Source organism: Theobroma cacao, chromosome 9, assembly GCF_000208745.1.
Source record: "Theobroma cacao cultivar B97-61/B2 chromosome 9, Criollo_cocoa_genome_V2, whole genome shotgun sequence".
NCBI lineage: Eukaryota > Viridiplantae > Streptophyta > Magnoliopsida > Malvales > Malvaceae > Theobroma > Theobroma cacao.
This window is the reverse complement of record NC_030858.1, coordinates 32,213,042-32,235,008: the sequence shown is the minus strand read 5'-3', so window position 1 is coordinate 32,235,008 and position 21,967 is coordinate 32,213,042. Positions and strand designations below refer to the sequence as shown.

General features: G+C 31.5%; 1 protein-coding gene across 1 annotated transcript; it reads right to left on the bottom strand.

The window, feature by feature from the left end:
• LOC18590111 (V-type proton ATPase subunit a1) lies at window positions 2–12,220 on the bottom strand. Its single transcript, XM_018127413.1, has 18 exons — window positions 11,878–12,220; window positions 10,083–10,127; window positions 9,098–9,220; window positions 8,822–8,929; window positions 8,152–8,265; window positions 7,884–8,051; window positions 7,557–7,694; window positions 7,070–7,177; window positions 6,782–6,889; window positions 6,505–6,653; window positions 5,863–6,016; window positions 5,027–5,187; window positions 4,203–4,409; window positions 3,924–4,107; window positions 3,745–3,828; window positions 1,548–1,741; window positions 1,402–1,461; window positions 2–797 (listed from the first exon to the last, which is right to left on the bottom strand). The coding sequence occupies exons 1-18, from the start codon at window positions 12,028–12,030 to the stop codon at window positions 593–595; spliced, it is 2,463 nt and encodes an 820-aa protein (XP_017982902.1). The 5' UTR covers window positions 12,031–12,220; the 3' UTR covers window positions 2–592.

The window sequence follows — 21,967 nt, the reverse complement described above, 5'->3', positions numbered from 1 at the left end:
AGGCAAATAAATTTATTCTTGGAATTTTCTCTATATAACCATATCCAGGCCAAAAAAAAAATTGAATTCTTTAAGAATATGATTAATCATTACATTAAGAATATGACAAAAGGCTATGTACCTGCAAAATCCACACTATTTTGTGTGTGTATAAGATTTTATAAAATCCAACCCTTCCAATTCTACCCCGCCTTCTCCCCAATTGAAGACAAAAAATTAAAATCCAGGCCAAGGTAAATGGTATAATGAATCCAGAGCTCCTCTTTACAACTAGCTCCAACACCCCCTCCTCCCTCCTAACCAACCCATTTCTCCTATTTTGATGAAACAAAATTAAAAGAAAAAATTGCACTTACCTCTTAATGTGCTCTTGGTATATCAATACATTAGAAAAAATGTGTTGCCAGGGTTTCACATTCCTAAGTCAAATTTGTGTAGCACAAAAGCTGGGTTAAGAAGAGCAAACTCCCACCAGCCAAATTGTGACGTCTGCCAAATATATCCATCTTTGTGTAGCCTTCATCATCAAAATAGTTCTCATCTTCTCTCTTGCAAACTTAATCTAAAAACAAAAAGCAGGATTATCGTTTAACTAATCATCGTCCTCTGTTATCAAGGCAAATGAGAAAGGTTTGAACTTGTAGCCATCACCATGGTAGAATTTATTTTGAAATTCCACCCAGTGAAGACGCAAGGCATGAAGGAAAGCGCTAAGTGTCTCCATCATGAGTAGTATGAAAGCCGTTGCAAAGGCAAAAACCGCTAGCCCAACTAATCGAATGACAATGTTGTCATACCTGTAATAATCATTCCTCAAGGAGTCATTACCATTTAACAATAGAGAAGTACATAAGCATTATATAAGAGAACAGTGACCGCTTATAAGCATTAGACACATGAAAGCATGGCACATGATAGCATATTGGCAGGATTAATCTTGCTTCTAGGATCAAACAAATTTCTTAGCCAAAGTCCCTCATCTAGGATTCTTAACTGAAAATTATGCACAATGTCTTCTGGTTTAAATGCCAATAAATTAATATTGTCCATATAACATTAACATACTAAGCAAATCTACAACTAGAGAAGTTATTTTGAAGTTACCCAATGAAGTGGTTCAGCTCGGACTCAAAGCCCATATATGTGTTGTAATATGTTTTAGCAGCTTGACTAAGTAGCAATTGGTCTAGCAATAGCTTGAAATTTGTTACATAACAAAAAACACTACAACAGCATTTCTTTTTATTTTATTTTATGGCCTCATACAGTGGTTTAGTTTCATGTCATGCATCCAACACTTAAATATAAACCATAAGCCAGGAAGAGAACATGAACAGACAGGAAGAAGTTGGAATATACACAAGACTAGCATGGACCATGTAGCACATTAACAAAACTCACCCCCAAGCAAGTAGTAGGACTTTCTCGTAGAAAACGGTCGATAATTCAGAATGTGCCAAGCTGAAATGTATTAGAAGCAGAAATTAACTAACATTTATTTAAGAGACAGCGTGAAAACTTTCAAACTGAGAAAACCATAGCTCTACCTTAAAGCCCAAAGTCGAAGATACGATGCTGTGTTTGAGACAGCACCTAGAACAAACTCAATGGAGTGTATCATTTGGTGCACAAAAACCTCACTAAAGTTGAACTCCTCATGATGTTGCCGTGCAGAATCGGGTTCCACATCAAGATCAAACTCAGAGGTACCAAGCATGCCATAGGTGCGACCTTGAAATCTCTAAAACATATTGGAAGGAAATAAGATCAAATAAATAACAATATATTCATATGAACTCTTCTCAATATATTCTAATAATTGAAAAAAAAAAAAAAAGGCCTACTAGTATACTAGACAACAATGGGAAAGGGCCTACAATATATTCCAAGGGTACCCAAAGTGTTCAGCATTTTAAATAATAGCAAACTAATAGCTTTCAAACAAGTATCTTGAGTGATTAAATGCTTAGCTCTTCTAAGTATGGGAATAGCACCATACTTCCCACAGAAGAGAGATCATTTTGACATCAAGCAAGAATATGGACTGCTTATGAACTCTTCTAAATATATTCTAATGATTGAAAAAAAAAAAGGCCTACTAGTATACTAGACAACAATGGGAAAGGGCCTACAATATATTCCAAGGGTACCCAAAGTGTTCAGCATTTTAGATAATAGCAAAATAAAAGCTTTCAAACAATTATCTTGAGTGAATAAATGCTTAGCTCTTCAAAGTATGGGAATAGCACCATACTTCCCACAGAAGAGAGATCATCTTGACATCAAGCAAGAATATGGATTGCTTATGAACTCTTCTAAATATATTCTAATGATTGAAAAAAAAAAGGCCTACTAGTATACTAGACAACAATGGGAAAGGGCCTACAATATATTCCAAGGGTACCCAAAGTGTTCAGCATTTTAGATAATAGCAAAATAAGAGCTTTCAAACAAGTATCTTGAGTGAATAAATGCTTAGCTCTTCAAAGTATGAAATAGCACCATACTTCCCACAGAAGAGAGATCATCTTGACATCAAGCAAGACTATGGATTGCTTATGAACTCTTCTAAATATATTCTAATGATTGAAAAAAAAAAGGCCTACTAGTATACTAGACAACAATGGGAAAGGGCCTACAATATATTCCAAGGGTACCCAAACTGTTCAGCATTTTAGAAAATAGAAAAATAAGAGCTTTCAAACAAGTATCTTGAGTGATTAAATACTTAGCTCTTCAAAGTATGGGAACAGCACCATACTTCCCATAGAAGAGAGATCATTTTGACATCAAGCAAGAATATGGATTGCTGGTTACTAAGCTTTCATATTTCCTCTTTATAGCAAAAATTGAAAACAATAAAAGGTTTAGTAGTGCAATAATAAAGCACAAAAAGCATCCAAAAAACAATTCAAAAATGCAAAAAAGGAACATGAAAAGTCATAGTTGTCATCATGCAGCCCCAAATCAGAAGCCTGTTATAATCTCAGAGTAAAGAGGAAGGACCAGACAACCAGTTTTCTAACAGAATATCTACAACACTACTCAACAATTAATTGGATCCATCTTACACTCCCAATATTTTAAAACAAGGTTCTGTTGTCCACATTATAGCCTCATAGGTATCACTCATCAAAGAGTAAGTTGAAGTCAGAGCAGTTCAAATCATGTTTTGTCCATAAACTAAAGTTTTCTGTTCTAATTTATAACTATATTAATGTTGGACCAGAGGCTTGAACATGCTGGAAAGGGTTGTGGTCATCCAAATGCTTGGTTCCAAAAATGGTGATTTGAGGAGCACATCCATCGCTTCTTTTACACCAGATGTAATTTATAATTAAACTAACAAACACATTATTAACATGTGGAATGCACATGCCACACATAGATGAGAATGTCTACACCACAGGTGGTTCGATTGCCCTGCATAGATACAATTCTTATCACTCATTCGTGTTTAAACCATTATCTAATGTGTGAGAAATAACAAAACATTTTTCAGGACCAGAAGATAAGTCAACAAGATTCACATGACAAAGGCAAAATGGGATATGTCAGGCATTCAGTTAGACAATCTAGTTGGCTCATTTAAAGGATTTCTCTTTTTTTGCACAATGAATTCTTCTAAATATACTGTTTTCAAATGATAAGTACCATAAACAGTAAATGTTAGTCATAGAAGCTAAAAGATTAGCAAAATAAATTTAGTAAAGCATGAAGCAAGAAAAGTCAACAACATAGCACCTCAGAATGAAGCTTCTTCAAAATAAAAGGTTTAGGAAAGAGCATCCATGGAACTGCAACTAACGCCAAAAGCAGCAGTACGATCTGCACAAGCAACAATCGATCACAATGAAGACCTGACACGAAAGAACATGGCATATAACAGTCTGCAACAGTAGCCAGAAGAGAGAAAATCATACCTGAAGTGGTCTCTGGCCCCAGAACAACTCATTATCACCAAGATCATCGGTGGGACTCAAAAACATATAGATCATCACATGATAAAGGTCTGCTTGAGAACCGGTGCACCACTTAATTATGATGAGAAGTGAAAGATACCCAAAAAGGGAGTTGAGAAATATCATCTGTGGCACAAACTGATACCTAACATCAAGATGAAAATATGTTCTAGTTTCATCACTTAAATAAAGCAAGTGGAAAACACTAAAACAGGGTATAAAGTCAGAGGAAAAACACACCTAATATCCAGAGAGTTGCGAAAAAAACGTGCATTGAAATAACTTAATATGATTCCTAGGTTCATCTGGGCCACACCCAGCAAAATTGACATCTTCATTTTAAGAGAGTTCAGAAAAGGCAACTCTGAACGACTTCCACGCCAGCTAGGATCCACACCAAATGGGTACGGATCACGAAATTTGATTAAACCAGCTGACTGTGCATCTCTGACCAAAACAAACATACATAATAACAGTAGAGTAAAATTAGTTGAAGAAACAGAATGTTCTTTTTTCAGTATATGAGATATTTTTAGTCTGCACAACTATTGCAAATTTGAACCTCTAACCTTAACTCAAAACCAATGCTTTAAGCTAGCAGGTGGAAACTAGGCTAGTCTCCCTTTGTTAACATGTTAGAGTTACAAAGAAGATAGATGCACGAACTTAGAAATACTAATTTAAGGTTGATCAATGCCTTAAAGAAAAAATGAATAAAACCTAATTTGGTCTATTAAGATCTACATAGATTTGATTCAATGGTGCAGAAACATATAAGTAAAAGTCAAATTCTCTTTCAACTGTAGTGCAAAGATGGCTGCAAATACTATGTACCCAAATACTTACAGAACAGAAAGAAATATAAAGCAATTGAGAACTCAAAACCAACAAAGAATTTACATCCACAATAGTTGTTATAAAAATTATAAAGGAGGTGCTTCTGAGAAAATTGTAGGACAGAGGAAGACATCAGATGAAAATAGAACACATTTTTCATCTTTCTAGTAAACACTGGGTAATGAGATTCTACTTTTATTTAAAGATCTAAAAGTAGTAATACAAACCTGCAGGTAGCATCTCGGCATTTGTAAGCAGAACCACCAAATATGTGAAAGGGAACAGAAAAGAATTCATTGTAAATTAACCCACAATAAATGGAAAAAAGTGACATTAAAAGGAGTACATAGCGCCCCCCAAATAGCATCTCCATAAAGCTTCCAAGTTTCTGTAAGGCATCAAATGTGCAAATTAGATTACAATAATAACATGCTAAACATAAAATTTACCCAGGGCTACAAGACACAACCACTATACCCATTTTGCAGCAAAATTATAGAGAATACAATGTTTTCATATCAAGAAATCACACATAGTATATACAAAATTTCTCGAGTGATCTACGCATGGCCAGAGAAGAAAAAAAAAATAATTATCATACTATAAAGTCCACATCGACTTATTAGTGTCAGCCGCATCAGTCCCATTCCAAGTCATTTCTCACTTGGAATCAAACACTTTTCTTTTTCACTGAAAAGTAAAATGAAATCCTATTGTCCTATGTTCTCCTAAGAACCCACACGTAGCAGGATCCTTGACTAGGGTAGTTTAATCATTAGGCCAAACATTAATGAGAGGAAATGATATGTTGCAAAATTATTTACACCAAAATAGAAGAGAGGAAAACATCAGAAATGTGGAAAATCCATTTAGAAGATATTCATAAACTTGTATGTAGATATTCAGTGTTAAAGCCTTGCTTAACAGTCCCAATAAGAAATCCAACCCCTTAAGAACAATATCCTGTCCAGAATTCCTATTATAATGATAAAAGTTTCTGTGTTATGCACATATAACATTAGCATGTTAGTTTCAAGTGTAGACAAAATGTTTGCAGACATGCCTGAGTGCTTAGCCTGCTTTCTCGAGCTATGAGGACCAATGCTCCCAATAACAAGCATATTCCATGACCCCAATCACCAAACATCACCGCAAAAAGAAACGGAAAAGTGATAACAGTGTAAACGGCAGGATTTGACTCCTGATATCTAGCAACACTGAAAAAAAAGCGTCTCATGTCAATATTCTAGTAAGTTATATAGGTAACAAAAAAATTTCACCACTAATAATATAAAAAGCTTATCCTAAAGTCAAAATGATTAGTTTAATTGTTCAAGAACGCATAAACAGGCTCTTAGGATATGGATGAGAAACTTGAACTTTGACAAATCATAGTGTCGTCTCGCCATGGAGTACCTTTCAACTACACACAGCTTCTAACAAGTAGCTTAACTGTCAAAAAACAAATCATGTTGGCCAAGAAACAGAAGGTGTCATTCCCCACTTGCATCTTATTTTTACCATCTAAAACATAAACCACCCATATACTTCAAAGTGTGTACTATGATATAGATAAATAGAACAAGATTCTTGATACAGGAAAGCCATCCTAAAAAATGAGTAGTTTATACATTTTCCTCAAAAGTATCAATGCTAAGCATGCCAGCCATAAGCTAAAGCAGCATAGCTTCATGTTAGAACTCACCCATATGCATCAACAATCTCCTGATATGCATTTGTGAAACGGTTTGTTCTGAAATACGTAGGAGGTGATTCCACAGCATCCATCACATGAAATATTATACCCACTTGGGAATTGCTATCAAATGTTGCGCGTTGCAATGCCTCTTGAATCTGTTAAGCAAAGAAACCTGGTCCTCAATTCTAAGGCTTCAAAATTCTAACAGAAGATCAACAGTGCAGAGAAAAAACTGAGGAATGTTAGTTACAAGAATTTAGAGTAATGATGCATAACAATATACCTGAGCTTTTGCAAATATAGGACACCATCCCTCCCCAACGAGACATTTCTTTGTAACATCAAAATTCAACATATTCAATGTATCATATACAGCTTTCTCCCTTCGTACCTGGTTTAAAAGAAAAACGAAATCAAAAGGGTCTTAGATGATAATATCATAGCATCACAAAAACCACACTTATGGGATGTTGATATGCTAGATTAGATATTTTTGCACGTCGTGATGTTCATTGCCCCAGCAAAGGCAACAAATATACAGGACAAGATACATGCATTAGGTGCATCTTACCATGCTCATCCAATGTGTTAGATGGTATCCAACCGAAGTCAAAGCTTTATTCCGATGGCGAATACCGGCATCCAACGTGGTTTCCAATTCAGAAAGACGTGACAAAACCTGTGACCAAAAACAAAAACTTTTAGCCAGTAGAATAGATATTTCCATCATAGCTCCAACTAATAACAAGTGTGCAAGGCATATTGACACACAAGTGAGGAAGATAAGAAGAGAGCTGAATCAAATTAAAGTTTGTATCTGCTCTCCAGACCAAAATTCAAAAAAACCATAACTATCAGGTCATGTCTTCGAAGAATCAAGAGCATGTCATATTGGCCCAGTTGTGAAGATCAAATGACCATTAACAAATGTGTACAAAACATGATTCAATCAGTACAATGGACACCTGCCATATAAATGGCAGTTGACATAATTGTGCTTCCAATTTTCAAGATGCAAGGAAATATAAAATAGTTAACCTCCATGACCCTGCACTTACTTCTCTGGTTATTTGCCTCTGTTTACTAATGTCATCAGGTACAGGATAGCAATTGGCTCCAAATGCTTCACAAATTTTCAAAATCTTTGTTTTTGCCTGCTCCCCGGAGAAAAAAACTACAAATACCGTTTTCTCAACCTGAAAAGATCGACAGAAAGATTTGTAACAATCTACTTATATAAAAGATATACCATAAACATCTTTGGATGTAGACGGGCCACAGGCAGAGATGGCATGTTACCAAATGACAGCAACAATTTCCAAATGAAAAGATAACTGAAGCAAGATTTAGCAAAAGAATTGATGGTGATGAGTAGGAAAATAAACCATTTCAGCAGATACAGGATCCATGATTTCTTCACCAGCTGGTGCGTGATTAAAAAGCATATTGCCTCTGGTAGCACGAAACAACATCCTCTCAAATCTAAGAGCCTTGGATTTACAAATGATGCCACTGATGAATCTCAACCCAGACTGGTCTGCAGGCCTCATTTCCTGTACAGTGAATAACCATATGATAGATGGAACCAAGGAAACAGGTTTGCAAAAAAGACAAAAAAGGAAAAAGCAGTTCAATTGCAGGATCAACAAATACCTGTTCAAGTAATGATGCTGTCTCAACATAACCATCATTTGAGTATACATTCTCACTTAATTCCCTTTCCTCGTCAACTGCATGGTTATTACTTGACACAAGAAAACCACCTGCCTGGAATTTGAGCAGTATGTATGAGAAGGCATTCAACATTTAACAGTAACATTTGGGTAAAAAGGTTTTTCAACCCAAATCTTTCCAAAAATGCAGCATTCAAAATGGTCACATGGAGTTGATAAGGTTACATATCAATACTGAGAGAAATTTATTCACTTCATATTGTTATTTCCCTTGTTATCTTACGATTCTTCCTTTTAATTCTTCCCTTCTGGTTTGCCTAGTACTTTCATATCATGTTTCAATGAGCAAAGCACACCAGAATCATCAAAGAGCTTAATTGTTTAAGAACAATGGCTTGACAACCAACTTGATACAAATATACAGGTACTAATTTCTAAACCATGGATTAAAGGACATTGGCTACAGTAAAATCAACCAAATGGTGGAACAATTAAGATTAAAGGGCATTTAAGGGGGAAAAAAAGACAAGAAAAGTAAACGCTCAAATGACTGCCTTAGATGGGAAAGAAATCCAGAAACAAATGCAATTAATGGTCCCTAGAACCTAAAGATAAGTCTATAACTGAAAGAAATGAGCCAAGAAATTCACCTTTTCCAAAACAATCTTGAACTCCAGAAGTTCATTGTATGTTTGTCGAAGTTTTTCACTGTTTGAGTTCATTTCAATTAGCTCATGCTCATGTTCGGCAAGTTGTATCTGAAATTGAACAAACGCAAAAAATGATGCACACTTGATTCTGGAAAAGACCACTAATGCTTACGTTAAATAAACTATTACTTTATGTGACTGCTGGAAAAACAAAAATGCAAGGCAAGTCAAAGGGGGAAAGAAATGATTATTTTGGTGGGAGTAGAGCAAATGAACCTCTAATTCCTCCAATTCTACATCTGGCTCCACAACAGGGTGTAATGAAGATAGTAGACCCGCTTTACTAATTTGATCTTTGAAAAAGCGTAGCTTTCTCGACATTTCTCCACACCGCTTTACCTGTTAAGACTTCTCAGAAATTAAAGCATCTACAACATTGATAATCAGCAACTGTAGTTAATGTCATTCTCGATAGAGAGAAATCAGAAATGAAGTTTAGACGTCAATGAGGCATGATTAGCAATTTCCTTCTGTCTTGGTAAAAATTGAACATAAGCCCATGCCAATCACATTCCAACTTCTGCCATGTCAGAAGCAAAAGGTGCTCTGATAAACAGGTGTTACTCCAAGCGTAACAAAATTAACAATCCACAAATGCAAAGTAGATAAGATTCAGGTGGGTCAGATTGCACCATAGAAAAAAAAAAAACTCCATCACTTCTCATAATGTCACCTTTGAAAATGGTGCCAGCTTTTGTAGCCAGTAAAGTCATTGGTTGCTACACCAAGAACCAGGGTCAAATCCAGCCTTTACTAAGGATTGGGAGGTTAACTCAAGGAAAGGGAAGGGCTCACCCCTATTGTTATAGCCCAGCCACAGGATATAACAAAATTGTTGCCTTGAGGGTTTTCTCCTCTCATGATTACAAGGAAAAGCATTTAGAAAGTAAAATTGATGCTTAATATGTAAATTATCAGCAACCATCAGTTTACTCATCCTGACTATTCACTGATATAACAACCACAAAATGAACATCCAAAGAGGCTATTATATTCAGTTTGATTCACTCACAGACTAAGCTGTACATACAATCATTTATACAAGGAAAGAATATATAAAAAATTGGCAGATTCTCTTATATCAACTGACCTTGCACAGACATTGATTAATACTTGACATTCTGATTATTAAGCTACATATTAGCAATTGAAATAGGCCACAACTTATAGCACAAAATTAAATCAAGGCTTAAGTAGATACCTGATTAACAAATGTTCGTTGAAAAGGACTTTTCTCAGCATTTAGCTGCCACAGGGGAGACAAAAAGAAATATAACCATTAGCATATTCAATTGATGATTTCTAAGCAAAGTACTAAATTTATTTACCAATTAGCAGATATCTCTACAAATATAATACCATAGGCCTCTTTTACCAGAATAAGGAGATGAACAAAAAACAGATTTAACACGTTGTAAAGCAAAAACATAACAAGTTAGCCATCATCTACCAGAACATATATGCTGAGAATACAAAGCCAAAACTCACTCAGGACTTTAGAATATTCAAGATCATTAGACATTTGGACATGTTTTTCATTCCCAAGAGAAACCCCTTGATATCAGAGCACCTAGTTCCATGGGAAACTATCTTTTTCTACTTAAGACTGGATAGATTGCATAAGATCTTATGCAATACTATGAAAACTCCTGAAAATTGGATTATTTCCAAATTATGGTCTCAATAAAGCAGAACCTTTCAGAAGTCAATTTGGTCCCACCCATAGCCCCTTTGCAGCAAGTCTCAACCCTTTACCATTTATCACCTGAATCCCTACTCCTATGCTCATCCTTATATCCATGAAACCAGCAGATTATAATTTCAGAACCACTATGCATATTTTCAAGAGAACCTTTTCAGTCTTGACCACTGATTCATAATAGAAGCATTTCTTCTAGCCAAAGTAACATATTTTTACATCCCATGCCAAATTCATACAAAATCATTAAAACACTTCCTTTTATTCACCTGGATTATAACCAATTCAGTTAATAGTGCTTATAGTTAGGTGGATCATGGTCCCAACTCTTAAAAAACCTCCATTTTAAATGATAGTATAAACAGTATCTTTTAACAGTCATTATCAATAATATAACACATAAAGCCAAAAAAAATGAAACCATTTCAGGTTTACCCTGCATGCATGATGAAATCAGAATAACTTGAATTGAAATGTTAAAAGAAGATCATTTTAAATCCCAACACAAATTTGCAGCTAATACAGTGGTTCAAATTAACTTAGTATAGTACACCCGTTAGAAAGCTCAGATTCATTATCTAATCACAATCCCTCAATATTTTGGCATGAAATTGCTCCTCTACATGATTCAGCTTCTAGCACCTGTCAACTTAAGACATGTACGAATACATATTATATTTTCAATTTCCAAAAACAGCAAGCTCATTGAAAGTACTAAATGTAACTTTGCTTTAGAGGGAAACTTAAAGCTAAGTCTAAGGTTATTACAGTATTACCTACGAAAAAGCATAAAATTCAACTTCCTTCAATAAGTTCTAGCCAACTCCGAATTACACTCAGATTCCAAAAACTCTTCAAGCAAACCACGCAATTATCAGCATCAAAAACTCCTTATTAAAGGAGAAAACCATTATTAGAAAAAGTATAACTTCCTTGCTCAGAGTCTAAAGTGTTTCGTATCCTAACTAGATCCAGCAACTCCAACACATCTCAATTCAAACAAAAAAACTGATACACAAAATTAATTCAGGAAAGATCTCACATCCTCGTCAAATTCAACCACAGAAACAAAACTTAATCAATTCCAACAAATGTTCCAAATGCAGGAAAACAATAGCAACTAAAAATCGAATAACAAGCTATCTTACTGCAACTGAACAAAAAATTTGACTACTCAAAACGTGAAATTCCATTTCCAATTAATGCCAAACAAACAAAAAGAATTATTTAACAAATGCTTAAAATTAAAGCAAAGTGAATAAAAGGAAAAATCGGATCTGAGTACAGAAAGACATACATCACGAAACTGAAGCAGACCGAGCTCACCGAGATAAGAAATGGCTCGGTGAGCGGACTCGACAGGAATAATTAGTTGAACAAGCGTCATTTTCTCCGACCGCATCAGATCCATCGGAGGCAAGTTATCTATGAACTTCTCCATTCTTTCCATTTTTCCCTCTCTCTTTCTCGAGAATCAAACGGAAATATATGAAGTTTGGATCTGACTTTCTAGATCTAAGACAGCTTGTAGTTTTATCTTGTCTTCTTTTTTGGTTCGGTCTACGAGGGAGTGAGTGCGTTTGGTTTCAGTTTCCCCATCGCAACTGCCATTGAAAAAATTGGAATTTTCAGAATCGGGAAATTCGCTTTCTTTTTCAAGTGGAATTAAAAAAATAAAAAAAAAAGACTTTTTTCTTTCCCATACCAAAATCAAAACAAGAAGTTTTTTCTTTTTTAAAAAAAAATTAGTTATTTAATTAATGGAAGCTAATTTTAGGTCAGCGTCCACAAAGAAGTTCTCATGGCCCAATATTGCGTGGTTTTTGGATCCTTAAAACTTAAAGCAATTGAATTTTCTAATGGTTCGCACAGGATTTGAGTAAAAAAATTCAACGTTCTTCCGTATTCTTTCACGGTTAAAAAAATTCAATAAATTGAAAAATTAAATCAAATTCTAGTGTTTAATTAAATCTTTTTCATTTAATAATGAATAAATTATTTAATTCGATTAGTCTCTTAAATGTCTTTATTAAAAATATTCATTTCAATTAATTCTAATGGAACATAATCAAAGTTACCATTGATGAATATATATCTTTAATTTTTTATAATTTTTAAAATTAGTTTTTTCGTTTAAGTTTCAAATAATCACCATCGAAAAAAAGCATTACCAATTTAAAAAGTTTTAAAATTTTCAATAATTACACAAGCAATCAAATGATTATAATATTTGACTTTAGTTGTCAAATTTTAAAATGTAAAGTGACTCAATTTTTTAACTCCAATTAAATAGAATCAATTATGTTTTTAATTTAAATTTAATCAAATTGATTACTCCCTAATTAAATATAATTAAATTTATAGTAAATTAACCAAAATTACTATCTTATTTCCTTTTACAAGCATCCTTATTCGATCAACTGTCTTCACTCTAATTTCGAACTACAGTTCATTGACTCTTATTCAATTTGATCGTGATTTCAAATTTAATATAATCTTTTATGTCATAAAAATTATAATAATAATAATATAAATTATTATTATTATTATTATTATTATTATATTAAAGTAATCGAAAATGGCAAGTCAAACGTATTCCTAGAATGATGAGTAATTTGAGAGATGATTTCGTCAAAATTGACACATCAAACAAATTTAGTACTTGTTTGAATTAATTTTTTTTTCAATTTATCTATTTCTTAAAAGTAAAAACCAAACTAAACATAAAATTTTGAAAAGTTCTTTAAAAAAAAGTAACTTATTTTTAAAGAATAAAAATTTGAAAAAAAATTCAAAGAAAAGTTCTTGTGATGAGTTTTTTCTTCTCTTTTTTTTAAAATGCAAAAGAATTTTTATTTTTGTTTTAAAAATATCTTCATCTGTTAAAAATAATTATAATATTACCCTCTCAAAAAAAAATACCCTTTACGATAATTTTAACCAAAATTATAACTTATAAAAAAAAATTACCAAATAATTTTAGCTTAATTTTAAAAGTTATTATTTTTTACAAGAACTTCATAATAATTTTTAAATTAGAAAAAGCCAAACTAAACAGGCTCCCAAAATATATTGTTGGTAATTAATTTTTCACAATGGGTTTTGTGACGACAATTTTGTTTTATACAATTACGGATTAATAATGTAGTACCTCGTTTACTTTTTCAAATTAATAAAGTCAGCTTGCTTTTCAAAACAAAAAGTTGTTCTAAAATGTTTAGATTTAATTTTATTAATTTTGTTTTCCTGTTCGAATGACATCATGGCTTATGTTAATTGTTTTGTATCTTAAATTTGTGATTTGATAATTATATTTTAAAAAGATGTTTGGTTTAAGAGAAGTGAAAGACATTGCTTACAATTTAAATGGTTGTAATGATTTTGCAGCATTTGGTTTGTCCTAATGAAAGAGAATATGTTTACAAAGAAAATGCCATTACAATTAGCTAAAGGAATATCATTCCCTTAATTCACGGGGGAAATGTTACTTTTCCTCAATTAAAGAAAATTAGTAAAAAAGTTTTAATTTTTTTTTGCAAAGTATCTTGAACTTCTTCTTCTTCTTTTTTCTTTTTCTTTTTTGACCTTTCTTTAAGCCAATGTTTGCCAAAAAAGATGAGTGCAAGGAGGAAGGTGAGGGAAAAAAGAGAGAAGAAGAAGAAGAAAAAAAAAGGGAAAGTGGAGTTATTTTTCTTTTTGAAAATTACGATGGTAGATTTGATATCCAAAAATAGCAAGTTTCCTTGGTTACAAAAGAAGGATGAACAACCATGATTGTGAATGGCTCATCCATGGCGTATTGGCTTACAAAAAATTTCCAATACTAATACTCAAGCCCATTGTACAAAGAGCAAAACATAGGAGTAAATATTTATAAATTAATTAAATTCTATGTTTATAAATTAATTCTAATTGTTGAGTAAACCAAAAAAAAATAAATGTTTATAAATTAATTAATTGAATTCTTTAAAACTTAATTAATTTATTAAAAATAAATATTTAGTAATTCACATTATTTATTATTTTAAGGAATAAATTGAAGTCAAAAAATTTTTAAAAAAGAATGTTAATTTATTCAATTTTATATTTCATATATAAGAGTAGTTGTGTAAATTTATATTACATTCCCAATCTAATCTTCTCAACAATCACATTCTCTATAATCATTATTTTTTCATATTTATACCAAACGCTGTAAAGTTATCTTCTCAACAATCATATTCCCAACAATCATATTCCCTATAAAATAACAAATGCCACCTAAATGTATAATACTTAAAAAAATTATGAATTATTTAAAAAAATTCAAATAAATCCTTATTTTTTTTATTACAATCAATCAAATTCTTATACTTTTATTTTAAGCCAAATAAGCTCTTATGACTAATGATTGTCTAATTGTTAGTCAAAATGTTACCTATCATTTTATGTCACGTGACGCTGATATGGAATGATGGATAATGAAGTGGTATGATTATATAATCATATGATATTTTTCACCCTCCACATTTACGTTATATCAACTCCAAATAGATATAAAATGATAAGTGACATTTTGACTAATAACAATTTGTTAATCGTTAGTGATATGGGTTTATTTTACCTAAAACAAAAGTATAGAGAATTGATTGAACACAATAAAACAATATGAGCTTATTTAATATTTTTTAAATAGTTTAGAAATTTTTTTCAAGTATTATTTCTATTTTAAACTCTTTGGAATTTAATGTTCAATTTTCCAATTTTCATAGGTTCAATGTTAAATCTTTTAAAATTTAAGTTAAAGAAATTGACTTTGGTGTCATTTTCTAAATAAGTTAATGTCATTACCTCATACAGGAATTATTAAATTAAATAAGATCAATGTCAAATGAAAAAAAAATGTAAAAATGTTAATTGGGAAAATCTCAAACTATAAAGAACATAAGTAAAGTTTACCTTTTTATTAATTATTGACTAAATGCTCAATTTTGGACCAAAATCTTTGAGTTTTTGTCAAATTAAGATTAAACGTTTTAATTGTAACAATTAAAGGTTAAATGTTTTCAGTTCCTTACAATTAAGAGCTAAGATGAGAGATGTTTGGCGAATGTAGGATTAGCACATATGTGGACGCTGACTTAAAAAGATAGTTTTATCAGAAGGTTTTCTCTATAAAGTCAAAACAGTTCAAATTATGGCATGACATGTAACCACTTTTTCATCATGGCGTAAAATAATTAAATTTTTCAACATGACATGTAACAACTAAATCTTTATATGGCGTGTAATAACTAAATCTTCAACATGACGTGTAATAATTACATTTTTCAACATGGTGTGTAACAACTAAATTTTCAACATAACATGTAACAACTAAATTTTCAACATGATGTATAATAACTAAATTTTCAACATGACGTATAATAATTATATTTTCAATGCGATTTTTTATCGCATGTAATACACACCCTATCCACCTATCAACTTAGCCTTTAATTGTAAGGAATCGAAAACGTTTGGCTCTTGATTGTTAAAATTGAAACATTTAGCCCTTAATTAAAAAAGTACCCAAACGTTTAACTCCAATTTGAGCATTTAACCTTTATTATTCAAAAAAAGGAAGATAAACCTACTACAAGTCATAGGGCATTGAGGGGAATCACCATCATTTCCTTCCCTTTTAAACTTCTACACTAAGTTTAACTTTGGTAACCTTACTTTAAAGTCATTAATTAATCACTGTTCAATTTTGTAACCATTATGTAATCTATTGATTTTATTTTTATTATAGAATTGACAAAGTTTAACTTTGATGACCTTACTTTAAAGTCATTAATTAATCACTGTTCAATTTGTAACCATCATGTAATCTATTAAGTTTATTTTTATTATAGAATTGACAAATATAAATTGATTGTTTATCTTTTAACTAAAATTAAATTAAAATTTACTTAAAAAACGAGCAAAACTCATTAAAGTGAGCAGTCTCCATAGTCTTATGATTTCTTTTATTTTTTTTTGTCTTTTAGTGTTTTCCTTGTAATAGGTGCACGTTCCTCCTTATTCCTTTATGGGCGCCTTCACTCCTCCAAGCAACCAACCCTAATTATTATTCCTATGCCTTGTTTCGTTTATGAAATTCTTTTTCCTCACTTTTCATTGGCAGTGGATAGCACATGAATCACACTCTCCACTTTTATTAAAAGAACAATTTCAATGTTGATTTTGAAGATATGTAATCAACTGATGATGTCAAAGTCACAACAACCTTTAATTTAGCCATGTTCTTTCTCTTATAAAACCTTACAAAACATAACATGAAAAAAAAATAAAAGCAAGATGAAACCATTTATATTAACAAATGAACTGCAAATTTCAAGCATCTCCATTTACATTTAGCAAAAATTGTCTTTAGGAGTTTGCTTAATTATCAATTTTCATATGATTTGAATTATAAGAGGATTACTTCAAGATTATAAGTGGTAGACATGAGTATGTGGCATTGAGGATAAAATGTTAGCTGGTTTTCCTTTTACCAAGATCTTTTTAAAGAGATTGCTGATGTGAACACTCTCGAGGATGCTTTTATTTTATAAGCAATTCCAAGCCTAATGCTATTATTTACGTGTCAGTTATAAGAGTTGCAATCATAAATGATTAGTTATATGTAAGTTGCCATGACATGAAATGCATCTTTTTTTAAATTGTGTGTTGTATATCAAATTTTATGTTGTATCTTGCAACAATTTCAACTTGATTTGTACCATTTAGTATCATATTAGATATTATAGCCACATGATTCAGAGATAAAATGAAAAATCCTTCTTATTTTAAAATGATCACTTATCCTCCTTAACTTATAAGATTATAAAAAATATTTGATATTCTCGATGGATATTTCATCGAAAATTTTGTCTAGAAAAATATAAATATTAAAATAAAAGCATTTGGCCACAAAAATCTTTGACAGATTATTTTGTCGAAAATTGATGAAAATTTCCAACTTTCAATGAAATATCCGTCGAAAATCTTAATGTCATATTCAATTATTTGGTGTCATTTATGATTTCAACTAGTTTTCGACCAACATTCTTTCATTGGAAAACTTCATCAAAATTCAATTGAAAAGGTTGAAGTCTTTATTCTATCAAAACTCTAACAGAATGTTTCCAACAGAATTGATTTCCTTAGAAAAGCCCATTAATTTTGCAGTATGGCGTAATCAACTTTAAATAAATTATAATTACTTTTTTCCTTTTTAATGGAGAAGCTATAATATTAAGTTGGAATCATTCTAGGAAAACATATTCTTATCATATCATACAATAATAAGTTTCTAACTCCTATCGGTAGATTATTATGAGTAACATAAGAAATATTAGAAAAAATTCCCAAACTGGCTAAGAAATCAACAACCATATTGGCTTCACGATATATGTAGGTGACTTTAACCTCCCATTGTCTCTATAACATCTCTTGAATTGCCATGAGTAAGTCCATATTAACACACAGAGGAACAACAAACATTGAAATAGCATTCACAACCATCTTGTTATCCACTTGGAGCCAAAGTTTACAAATCCCTAACTCCCTAACTAATTTCAACCCGTAAGAAACTCTCCATAGTTCTGCTCTATAAAAAGAACATGAACCTAGATTTGCTGCAAATCCATTTATCCAAAAACCCTCATGACACCGAATAACCCCACTAGCAGTGGCTTTATAGATTGAGTGTCGAAATGCCCCATTTGTGTTTAGAGTTACCTATCTAGAAGAGAGAGTTTGCTGGCCAACAAAAGTCTCTTTCTTATTTACCAAAGATCTAGTTAAACTGTTTAACTCAATAAAAAAGATATGTGTTGAAATGACATACTTTGAATCAAATGCAAATGATTCACCATAGAAACAACTTTTCTTGAAAGATAAAGATATTATGCCACTTCCACATAAGCCAGCTAGCAATACCAAAAATGATGGCCCATTGTCAATCAAACATCATCACATTGTTGTCATTTAAATTTGCAAACAACCAATCCGTTAATGGTAGTGTAAAAAAGAATCTTTTATCTTGGGAAGGAACAAGTCGAGACCACACCATTATTGCCACAAAATAATCCCTTAAAACATGAAAAACTAATTCAATTTCTAACTCACACTGCACACACCTAGGATCCTTTGTTAATTGTCTGATTTATTTCTCTACATTAGTTAATAATTTCCCATGCAAATATTGCAATAGAAACATCTTAATTTGATAGGCACCTTGGCATTTCCAAGCACAACTCCATAACCCACTGACTCAAGTAGAACTCATTGGAGGAACATGACTTAAAAAATGATAGGCAGATGATATGATAAAAATACCATATGGAGATAACGCGCAATATGGGATATCAAGTTTAAGCAATAACAAAGGTGGGAAAGAATTTACCATTTTCAAGACCAATTCCTCAAATAAATACTTTGCCACTCGTGCTCTGTTCCATTCAGCATTTTGTTGAATATAATCACGAACAGTATCCGTCTCCAACTACAACTGTTCTAGTATAGACCCTTATGCAGTCAACAAAGTGTCTCCCAACCAAATATCCAACCAGAATTTATTGAAATTCCATACCCTAAAACCCATATAACGTTAGAATTAAACGCCAACCACAATTTGCTTATAGTACTCCATAATTTAAAAGCACTAGTTCTGTAAAAAGACATGGGACGCCTAGATAAATCACTATTATATTTGCCCATTAACAATTGTACCTCGAGAGATTCTTTTCTTTTCATCAATTGCCAAAGTATTTTACAAAGAAAAGCACCGTTCATCTGCTTCAAATGTCTAATGCCCAAACCGCCTTCATCATTTGGCTTACACAAGTCATTATACCCAATTAAATGCACTTTGGGTTTATTGTCATACATACCCCACAAAAAACATCTACGCAACATTTCAATCCTTTTACAAACTCTTAAGAAATAAAAGTAGTCTACATAACATAAGTGGGAATAGCCAGAAGTATTGATTTAATTAGAGTCAAACATCTTACCAATGAAAGTGTTGATGCCTTCCACGCAGTAAGTTTGTTCTTCACTTTATCAATCAAATATGAAAAAATGCTATTTCCTTTTTAGGCACTGTATAACAGAACCCCAAGGTATTTACCTAAATCATTTGAGTAATGGAAGTCAGAACAATTCTGCATACTGTTTACACAAGCAATGATCACATTTTTAAATAATAAAAAATGATTTATCCGCACTCATTTTTTGTCTAAAACATGCACAAAAATCTGCTAACCTTTATTTGATCAACAAGGCTTCGATAAACAACAGCAAGTCATTTGCAAAAAAACAAATAAGTTAAAGATGGACATCTGGGGCTTAGTTTAATCGACTTGCACAAACCCTGTGCAACAACTACATTAATCCCGTATGCAATAGAGTACAAATAAATATGGAGACAACAGGTCACCTTGACGTACTCCTCATGAAGGTGTAAAAGCAGGTGAATGAGAACCATTCCATAATAGTTTAGTACTGCTACCTCTCCAATCACGTACCAGTAAGTCCACAATCTTATCTGGAATTTTGGCATCTAACAAAGTAGCATATAGAAAATCCTAACTCAATCTATCACATGTTTTTTCTAAATTGATTTTAAGCATCACCAATCTTACCTCGCTTCTTCCAAAATGAGTGCATCACTTCCTAAGCAACAATAATATTGTCAATGATTTGCCTACTAGGAATGAAACTGTCTTGTGTACTTGCCACTATCGAACTCATCACAAGTTTCAATTTGTTGGTGATAACTTTCATTAACACCTTGAAAACAACAAATAATAAATTGATCGGTTGAAACTAAGATATGAATTTTGAAGCAATTATTTTCGAAATCAAAACAATAAGAGAACTGCACATACCTTCACCAATCTCACCCCCCTCAAACACATTAGACACATAATCAAACTCCAACCTACTACAACACATTGAGATTAAAAAAATGCCACATGCAAGCCATCTAGTCTAGGGGCCTTCATTGGTTTCATTTCAAACAAAGCAATATGAAATTCTTGCTCATCAATCGATCTTAGTAAATTCAATTGATCATTCATAGAAAGATTAGGAAACTATCCCTAATAGGATAACACGACACATCACCGTTCTTTTTTGAATACAACTATTTAAGAAAATGAAACTACATGATCTTGAAGTAACAATTGGTCATCACACCAATTCCCTTCCGAATATCGCAATCTCAATATCTTATACTTATTTCTTTTATGAGTAACACGAATATGGAAAAAATTAGAATTAGCATCACCAAATTTTAACAAATCTGTTTTAGATTATAATGATTTTAAATGTAATGGAATTAAGAGTAAGTATAACATAATTATAGTTTAATGTAAATAAGTAAGATGCACCATAATATTGAAATTAACTTTCCTAAGATTCTAAGGTATATGTGCAAGAATAAAAGAAAAAATCTTATCAAATCTTATCATTTATGGTAAAATAAAAAATTAAATATTTAGATTTTTTTAAAAAAAACTTTAAAGTACTTTGTATCTCTCAAACTAACTACAAAGAATTATTATAAAATAAATAAGTAATTTCATGTAATTACATAAAATATTACTTTAAAAAAACATTTTTCTTAAAAATTTAATATAAACATATGAGAATAAGGATAAGCATATGTAACATCTTTTGTGAAATGCATGGTTGAAAAGTGTTGTAATCAATTTTAGGTAAAACTATAATGATTTTAAATGTAATGAAATGTAATAAGAAGTATAACCTAATTGTCGTTTAATGTAAATAAGTAACACGCACTGTAAAGTTAAATTAGCTTTTTTAAAATAATAACACTAAAAAATCATATAATTTATTATAAAATAGAAAAATCTAATATTTAGTTTATTGTAAAATAATAAAATAGTTTGTATATATTTCTCAAACTAGTAACCAAATATTCTTGCACAAAAAATATAATTTAATGCAATTAAATAAAATGTTAATGTTAAAAAAATAATAGTTTTAGAAGTTTAATGTAAATGTTTGGGAATAAAAATAAAAAACTGTAACATTTGACGTATATACATAAGATGAATCATAAAATTGAAATTAACTTTTTAAAAAACTTAACGTAAATATATAATAATAAAAGTAAAAATGTTATCTCATTTAATGTAAAATAGGAAATTTTAATAGTTAATTTTTTCAAAAATTAAAAAAAAATTGTATCCCTCAAACTAGCTATTAAGAATTCTTACAAACAAAATATAATTTTACGTATTTAAATAAAATATTAATGTTAAAGAATAATATTCTAAAAAATATTAATATAAATATGTGAGAATAAAATAAAAGTTATCACAACCCGGAACTCCCATCGGGTCCGTGAC